General features: G+C 43.8%; 1 protein-coding gene across 1 annotated transcript in view; it reads left to right on the top strand.

Moving 5' to 3' along the window:
• The window catches only part of FRAS1 (Fraser extracellular matrix complex subunit 1), a 452432-nt gene that overhangs the window by 438579 nt on the left and 4124 nt on the right, over window positions 1-9729 (top strand). The window contains exons 70-72 of the mRNA XM_007455407.1: window positions 1193-1309; window positions 6509-6675; window positions 9530-9729. The exon at window positions 9530-9729 is cut by the window's right edge and continues 4 nt beyond it. Coding sequence (XP_007455469.1) covers window positions 1193-1309; window positions 6509-6675; window positions 9530-9729 — 484 coding nt within the window. The remainder of the gene's footprint in view (window positions 1-1192; window positions 1310-6508; window positions 6676-9529) is intronic.

Raw genomic sequence — 9729 nt, 5'->3', positions numbered from 1 at the left:
GCCGCTGAGCCTGCGCATCCGGAGCCTGTGCTCCGCAACGGGAGAGGCCACAGCAGTGAGAGGCCCGTGTAAAAAAAAAAAAAAAAAAAAAAGATAGTATACAAGATCTCATTTCCTGCTGGTCCAAGCTTTGGAGAAAGATAAGGATCGTGTGAGAAAACTGCAGACATACAGACACAAGCTTTGGGGGCATGAAGGGGCTTAGAAACTAAGCCCTGAAAGTTCGCCAGGTTTGGCTAAAATCATACAACCGTGGCAGAGGCAAAGCAAGAGTAGGGTTAGACGATCTTCCCGTTTCCAGCCTGTGCCATTCCACTAAACTGAACATAGGCTGTGTCCTAAAGATTTCATTTCCTTGTTTATTTATGTTTACCAAATCTTTGCTATCACTTTACTAATAAACAGATACAAATAATACAAAAGAAATGGTCAGAGGATGAACACAGAGGATGTGAGAACTGTTCACGATCACAATAGTTAGAATTAGGATTCACGGACCTGAGCACCTCATTCAATGGATGGCAGCCTCCCAGGGCCCTTGAAGAATCTTCCTGAGGCTTCTGGACGTGGAAATTCCCAGCAAGTCATCTCCGATGAGGAGTGATTTTGTTCTTCAACTTCGTTTATAAAGGGATGAAGCTGTAGAGTTTGGGAGAGAAGCCTTGAAACTGAATATGCTAATGAATGGGGGTGGGGCATTCTCTGGAGTGGGGTCCTTTAACCCTGAGGCCTTTGCCACCTATTCAATCAGAGCAGCAGCAGCCGGCAAGGTCACATCTCAGTAAAGAAAAGCTTTTGTAGTGGAGAATGTGTAGCAGGGTGTCAGTCAACAAGAGACACTGAACAGAAATTGTCAAGTAAGTTTTTCATGCGAATCTAAAGGAAATCTGGTTCTGTTTTGCCTTCACTGGAGCCTTTTAGATTTTTATCAACAGTGTGCCTTTCTCAGCATTTCTCATGAAAAGGACTGGACTAAGTGAAAGGAGCTCTCTTTAACACCTCTGGATAGTACTCTAAAGCTTAAAACAGTCAGTGATGAATTCCTGAAACTTGTGTTTGCAGACTCATAAGGCTCTTGGTCGGATGCTGAACACAAATATCATCCGAAAACCGCTTAATGAAGTGTGTTTCTGGGTAAGTAAATAATCTATAAATTGGTCCCTCTAACCACAGTCTGCCTGCATGTTTCCAGGAAGGACTACTCCGGGGAGTACACCATCTACCTGATCCCTTGCACTGTGCAGCCCACTCAGCCTTGGGTGGACCCAGGAGAAAAGCCTTTGGCCTGCACTGCACACGCCCCAGAAAGGTAGGGAAAGACAGTTGAGCCTCACTATTGCGAACTTACCTACTCGCTAACATTTATTTGTATTTAACCTCAAAACCAGTTTTCATGGTGCCATTCCGATCATTCCTTGACATGCAGAGTGGCGAAATAGCCAGTCGTCTGACCCACATTCCCAGCTCAGATCCAGCAAGACAACCCTCTGCCTTCTCATACTGTAGACAAGTGTTCTTCTTTTTTTTTTTTACATCTTTATTGGAGTATAATTGGTCTACAATGGTGTGTTAGTTTCTGCTTTATAACAAAGTGAATCAGTTATACATATACATATGTTCCCATATCTCTTCCCTCTTGCGTCTCCCTCCCTCCCACCCTCCCTATCCCACCCCTCTAGGTGGTCACAAAGCACCGAGCTGATCTCCCTGAGCTGATCTCCCTGTGCTATGCGGCTGCTTCCCACTAGCTATCTACCTTACATTTGGCAGTGTATATATGTCCATGCCACTCTCTCGCTTTGTCACAGCTTACCCTTCCCCCTCCCCATATCCTCAAGTCCATTAAGACAGGAACTAGTGTTCTTTTTACGGTCTGTTTAGTGCCATGTTTTTCGAATTTTTGTGCTTTGTGTTGGTGGTTTTGCTGTTTAAAATAGCTCCCCAGCATAGTGCCGAAGTGCTGTCTAGTTTCCTAAGTACAAGAAGGTGGTGATGAGCTTGACGGATTGTTAGATAAGCTTCATTCAAGCATGAATTTCAGTGCTGTTGCCATGAGTTCTATGTGAATGAATCAACAATGTATATCAAATAAGGTGTCTTTAAACAGAAACATACATAAAACAGGGTTAGGTATTGATCACTGGTTGAAAATGTTGTGACCAGAGGCTGCAGGAACTTGACCCTGTATTTCCCTCAGGAGCAAATGGTTCACTGTTCACTCATTCAGTGTTCATTGCAACGTTATAGAATGTAACTGCTGCGGATAACAAGAATCAACTGTCCTTCAGCCCATCCCCACCTGTGACCTGAGGCTGTCCATGTTGTGCCAATGTTCACTCATTCAGCCAGTATTTATTCAGCTCTTATCGTGCACTTGGCTCTGGCCTCGGCAGGGAGCCTAGAGGAGAGGATTAAAAGTCACCTCTGCTCTCAGGCAGTGTATGGTCTAGTGCCACCTTTCTAGGAGCTGAGCAAAGTGAATAGAAAACATTTCAGAGGAAAGACACTGAAGACAGAATCTGACATAATCCTGAAGAGAAGATAATTTGGAATGAACAGTCATTGGATTTGGCAGTGGGGAAGTGGTTGATGATCTTGACAAAGGGCAGGTTCAGTGGACTGAGGGGGATGAAGCCTGATTGGAGTGGGTTCAAGAGAGGGAGGCAAGAATGTGGAGACAAGAGGGAACAATAATGCTTAAGGAATTTTGTTATAACGGATGTCAGATAGAGGGGCATTAGCGGGAAACAGATGAAGGGTAAAAGGAGGTTTAATCTGTTTGTGTTTTAGGATGCAAAATATTTCAGGATATTTGTATGCTGGTGGGAATAACCCTATTGGTCTGTTAGGGGAAATGTGACAATGCAGGGGGAAGAGGGAAGATCTGCAGAGCCGAGTCCTTGAGTAGGGCAGGGGATAGACCTGGGACATGAGGGGAAGGGCCGGCCTTAGCCAGAAGCACAGAGAGCTCATCCACTGGAAGAGGAAGGCAAGCACAGTCTGTGGATACAAGTGAAGGGAGAACTAGTAGACTGGGAGGGGAAGGATGACAGGGGAGACATCTGACTGAGTCTGTTTTCTCCATGAAGTGAGAAGCCAAGCATTAGCTGGAAGTGAGCAACAATGAGGCTTGAGGAGAGAGGAGGAAGTGAAACAGAGTCGTCTCAGAAAGTGGGAAAGTAAGCACGGTAGAGTTATAGTTGGCAGCAGATCGGCAGTGCTGAGGGCCCCATTGAATTGTTTTTAATATTATTGATGTAAGATGAATAGCACACATTTAAAGTATATACAATTTGATCAGTTTTGACGTACGCGTACACTCGTGAAACATCACCACAGTTAAGATAGGGAATATATCTGTTTCCTTCAAAGGTTTCCTCATGGCCCTTTGTTATCCCTCCCTCCCTCCCATCTCACCCCAGGCCACCCCTACCCTCCCCACCCAGATGTCCGCTGATCTTTGTGTCACTACAGATTACTTTGCATTTTCTGCTAATTTATATACATGGCATCACACAGCATTCTTTTTCTCTAACTGCTTTTGTTCAACACGATTATTTTGACTCATTCATACTGTTGTGCATATCAGTAGTTTGTTCCTGTTATTGCTGAGTTGTATTCCATGGTATGGACACACTGAATTTGTTTATCAAATCGGTCAATTGATGGACATTTGGGTTGTTTCCAGTTTGGGCTATTATAAATAAAGCTGCTATGAACATACATAGACAAGCCTTTATATGGACACATGGTTTCTGTTTTCTTGTGTAAGACTTAGGAATGGAGTGGCTGGATCCTATGGCAGATGTATGTTTAACTTCCTAAAAAAGTGTCACACCATTTCCCAGTGTTTATAAATGTGTAACTGTGTGTGTACATTCCCACCATGAGTATGTTAGTGTTCCAGGTCCTCTGCATCCTGGTAAACGTGGTCACTGAGGGTCTGGTGTGGCTAGAGAATTAATGAGTGAGATTAAAAGAAAAGGTGAGCTGGGAAGATAGGAGGTGGTAGTTAGAGAGGGAAGCGTTTGAAAATGAGTTTTTTTGGAGGAGGTGCCTAGTGTGATGGTGGAGGGTAGGTGGCTGCAGTGGGGAGGAAAACTCGCTCTTTGGAAGTGAGGACATCAAGGAACTGAGAGGCTAGGGGAATAGAAGGTTCATCCGTGCAGATGTTGAAATCTCGGAGACTGAGGGCAGGAGCAATGCTGGAGAGCCCATAGTCAGCCAACTGTGGGAAGGATGGTGACCAGGGAAATCGCGGTTGGTTGCAGAAAGGAATAATAGAGGGCAAATCGTCTGAAGAGAATTGCTGGGGAATTTTTGTTCATGTATTAAATTTTTTAAATTATGAAATATTTTAAATACCCAGAAGACCATATATCGTGGATATATAAAACCTCAAGAACATTACCTAGCTGCAATGAATTGGGTATCCCTTGGGCTATGATACTGATGATAAGTGAATATAATAACTACCGCTGCTATTAGTGACCATGTATGGAGTGCAGACTATGTGCTTACTCTGTACTAAGCTCTTAACATTCAATCTGCATTACAATGATCCCCCACAAATTGGTACTGTTATCTCCATTTTATAACTCATGAAACTGGGAGTCAAAGAAAAAAAAGAAATAGAACATTACCGCTACCATTTAAACACCCTCAGTGCCCCTTTCAGCTGTACTCTCCCCAACTCTCCACTAAGGTAACCACTAGCCTGATATTTGTACTTATCATCCCTTGCTTTGGTTTATGGTTCACCTCATATTTACTTCTACATGGTTTTGCATGTTTTTGAACTTTATATAAAAAGTTCATACTGCGTGAATTCTCTCTGCGGCTTTTTTTTTTTCCCCTCAGTGAATCACTTGTTGATTCATAAGTGAAATCAACATTTATGTTGATCCACGTAGCTGCAGTTTGTTTTTCACTGCATTAAAGTAGTCTTCATAGGAAGAGTCCACAGTTTATTTGACCACTCTATTTGGCTTATAATCCCAGATCCTCTCTATTACAAACAGTACTCTGTGTCTCTTAGTTACATGTGTGAGAAGAATTTCTCCAGGGTAGGTGCTGGCTTTTTTTTTTTTTTTTTTTAAGAGGAGAGAGGAACAAAGGTTTGAAATGGCAAAAAGGAGCAAAAAAGGCATTAACGCCTTCTCCAGTCCCAGTGCTGTGTGGGTGTGGAAGTCTGCTGTGTGAAGAGTATTGTTGGAGTGTACTGAGGCCTCAGGGTTGATATTCTTCCCTTACATCAGGGACATCCTTACCTGTGGGTTCCCTGTTATTCCCAGGGTGACTTTCCCCCTTGGGCCCAATTTTGCTTTTGATCATCTCCATATCTTTCAATATGGCTCCATATGGATGCAGTAGAACTACAACACAACAAATAATCAAGCCTGACTGGAAATTCAGACTTAATTCAAAAGAATTGTGTCTCCTATTATGCCTATTTTTGTGAGTCTGTCATACGTATAACCTTATAAGTCATCATTATCATCATCTCAAGGCCTTTATTCGTTCTCTTTAATCAATAAGTATTTATCAAGTGTCTTATGTCCTGGCACTGTGTGGATTCTGGTAATAAATACCAACATCAACAAGAAAAACCTACTTCCCTGAGTCAGATAAATGAACTCTTGGTACAATTAATGGTTATATCAAAGCTGTTGAAGCATGGTCAGCCTTGGTTTGTGTGGGTTTCTCCTATACCCCAAGTTCCTCCTACACCTCAGCCCTCTCAATTCCACCCCCTGGAGCAGCTTCAGTTAAAAGTAGGGAATGATCAGATGGACTTGATTGGAAGAGTAAAGCATTCAAATTATCACTTGTGCATTATTCTTTAACAAACATATGTGTTAGGAGCTTGGCCAGCATGGCAGGTACAATGGCGAGCAGATAGGCATGGATTATGACTCTCTGGAACTCACAGTGGGTGAAGCAGACTTTGATCACACATTTAAATAGAATAGCAAACCACAGTAAGTACTATGAAAGAAAAATGCACAGTGTGATGAGAACAAATGATAAGGGATCTGACCCAGCCTGGGAGGGAAGAAAAAGAGGGTAAGCTTCCTAGAGAAAGTGGTGCTTGAGTTGAGATCTGAAGAATAAGAGTTCACTAGGCAAAGGACGGTGGCAGAGAAAGAAGGAGTGTTCCAGCAGAAGGTTCAGTAAGGCCAAAGTCAGGAAACTTTAAATTCATTATCGCTAATCTCAAATCAGCCCTCAGGGCTTTCCAGAATGAGAGGGCCAGGAAAAGCAAAGGGCATTGTAGAGTCTAAAGACCAGTTAGATTATTCCTGCTCCAAAGAGCAGATGAACCTCATAAGGACCTGAACTAAATAAAGACTCTCACCTGCAGACATCTCTTTGTTCAGTAAATATGTAGCACCTACAACAAAGTACTGTTCACAATCCTGAGAAGGGTGGGAAAGGGAGGGCAGCTCAAAGGGCAAATGCAAAGTCGGCCCTGCTCTCAAGAAACTCTTGTTTTTCCCACATTTAGATTCCTGATACCCATTGCATTCCAGCAGACCAACCGCCCTGTCCCTGTTGTATACTCGCTCAATACTGAATTTCAGCTCTGCAACAATGAGAAGGTGTTCCTGATGGACCCCAACACATCTGATATGTCACTGGCGGAAATGGATTACAAAGGGGCCTTCTCCAAAGGTAAGTCATTCCCTTCACCCGCAGACAGAGACTCCGCTGGACTTGAGAAGCTTTCGGATAGGTCCTTGGACTAGCATCTCTGCTCATTGGCTTTCAGTCAACTCTCCAGGGAAGATTCCCCCCAGCGTTGGTTCCAGGGCAGCCAAGGTTTAGTCAAGGAAGAGAGCCATATTCTTCCTTCAAGCTATTTCAAAATAAGATCACATTCTTGGTGCGATAATGATCAGCAGTGCGATACTGTGGAAGAGCACTGGTCTGCGTAGTAAGAACACTGGGGTTTCCAACCAGATTCTAACCCACTGTCTGCTTCATCTCTCAGTTCCTCAGAGAGGTTGCAATATGACCCTACTGCCCGCCAGCCTCAAAGCTATGCCAAACATACATGTCCTCTCCAGCAGGCTTTGTCTACTTGAAATGGCTCCTCTGTCCCCTCCCTGTCCCGAATAGGGTTCCCTTGACTTTCTTCTCCTTCGGGTCTCTATCTAAATGTTAACCTCCCAATAGACACTTGCCTTGATTGCACCAGCCAATCTAATATAAGCCTTCATATTTGTCACTTTCACAGAATGCTGTTCATTTTTTACAGTACTTATCACAATTTTTAATATTATAATATATATATTTCTTTACTTATTTATTGCCTAGCTCTACCACTAGACTGTAAGTTCCATTAGAACAGAGACTGTGATCAAATACCAAATTTGCACGCCATACCACCAGTGCCAAGGTGCTCGGTAAATATTTGTTGAAGGAATTAATAATAAATGAATCAATCATCTGCCTTTTCTCTCAGTTATTTCTCCTGCCTTTCTCTTACTTTTAATCTTCTGCTCACATCTGTGTTTTTTTTCCTCTCATCCTAAAAACACATCCCGTAACAGAAAAAGAAAATCTCTCATCCCTACCTCTCCCTCAAACTTCAGCCCATGTTCTCCTTTTCTTTTCTCTGAGAAGCTTCCTGAAGGAGTGGTGAGCACACGCTGTCCTCATGGCAGTCCTTCCCAGTCACTCCTCCTTCCGTCTGCTGCAGGCTGGGTTTGTCCTACCACGGCTCAGAATCCTCTCCTGTCCATGACACCAAACCTATGGATTTTGACACTTTTTTCCTGTTTGGTTTCCTTTGCACGAGCCTCACCTGACACCATCTTACCTCTCTGGCCACTTCTCACTCTCCGGCCTTGGGTCTCCGTCCTCTGCCCCATCCGTGTTGCTGGGTCCATGTTCCATGCTTGACTCCTGTTCTCACTTCAGTGCTACTCCGGTCGTCCCCCTGGCTTGGCTCATCCCTTTACCCTGAACTCTTCCTAACCTCCTGCTACCCCACAACCATTCCACAAAAATTAACCTTGTCCCTGGTCCCTCCTGAGCTTCATTTCCACACTTCCACATGCGGACCCAAACTGCCAAACCTCTCCAAGCGGATGTCGTTCAGACACCTAGAGACGTCTAGAACTGGACTTATCTCCCCCCAAACGTGTTCGTCTCACATCCACTGCCCCACTGACTGCATCACCATACTCCAGGTGGCCCAGCCGAAGACCTCAGGGCTAAGCTCTGCTTCTGGTTGCCTCCTGTACCCCATCTATCATAAGATGAATGGTTCCAACTCCTAGACGTTTCTTGAATGCATCCCCTTGCCTCACTGCTATATTTTGGATACCTATTCCTTGCTAGAGCGTTAAAATAACTCCCTACCTGATTCTGGTCTCTTTGTCTTCATTCTCCATGTTTCTAAAGCCCAGGTGAGTTGACATTAAGCCCCCGTTTAAAACCTTCTGGCGTTCCCTATTACTCCTATACTCAAGTCCAGAATCCTCACACCATTAATCAACCTTCCCGGGAGTCTCTCTTGCCAGAGCCCTCCCGACGCCCTCCACCCCAATCACTGGCCTACCCAGTGCCATAGTAGATGCTCGGGATGAACATCTGAAGTCAGGCGAATTTGTGCTCAAATCCTCCCCGCAACGTGTCACAGATACGAAACCCTGGACAAGTTATTTAAAATAGGGATAATAATTGAACCTATCTCTTAGGCCCTTGGGAGGATTAAATAAGATACTGTAGGTAAAGAACTTGATGCCCTAGCAGGAACTAAGGAAAAGTACCTACACCGGGGCTGATACCTTTCCAGCATTCCGTATTTTGTAAATGGACTTGCTTTTGCCTAGATTGCTCTCCCCAGCTTCTCCCACCCGCCTCAAATGCTCTATCTGACAAATGCCTACTCATCGTTCAGGATACTGCCCAATGTCATCTCTTCTTTAAATCCTTCCGTACCTTTCCTCAGGCAGATTTTTGTGCTCAGCTATATGCTCATTTGATGTTACGTACCTTCCTCTGTTGTACGCAGCAGTATCGTGTGGAAGTTAATAGTGTGGGTTTTTCGAGACAAAGCACTTTGAATCTCACCCTCCCTACTTACTAACTTTGTGACCTTGAACAAGTCACTTAACCACTCAGTTTCCTCATCTGTAAAATCGTGAGCACTACATGAGTTCTTCCATGGGAAGGACTCAGTACAGAACCTAGCAAATGGTATGAGTTCGATAAATGTCAGCTATTATTAGCAATTGCTTTGCTTTTATTTCTTCCCTCTCATCTGTGTCTCACTCACCTTCGCATCCCCTGCACGTAACAGAGAGCTTGCCCAACCCTAAATACTTAAGTAACATGTACTGACTAAAAGAAGCTATACATGAATGAATGTGTATTTTAGGGGCACATGGACCCCACAGCTCTTCATAGAAAGGTACTTTTGACTCTGTAGGAGCATGTTAAATCCTTCCTATCTTTGACACATTTTTTCTCTTTAATCTTAAAGTCTGACCTAATTAATGCCTTGCAATCTTTTCAGGTCAAATCCTTTATGGCCGAGTACTTTGGAATCCAGAACAAAACCTTAATTCTGCTTACAGACTCCAGCTGGAGAAGGTCTATCTCTGTACTGGCAAGGATGGCTACGTGCCTTTCTTTGATCCCACGGGGACAATCTACAATGAAGGGCCACAGTATGGATGCATTCAGCCAAACAAACACCTAAAACACAGATTCCTG

Source organism: Lipotes vexillifer, unplaced genomic scaffold (assembly GCF_000442215.2).
Source record: "Lipotes vexillifer unplaced genomic scaffold, Lipotes_vexillifer_v1.1 scaffold749, whole genome shotgun sequence".
NCBI lineage: Eukaryota > Metazoa > Chordata > Mammalia > Artiodactyla > Lipotidae > Lipotes > Lipotes vexillifer.
Note: the sequence above shows the minus strand (reverse complement) of the source record. Positions and strands in the feature narration are given on the sequence as shown.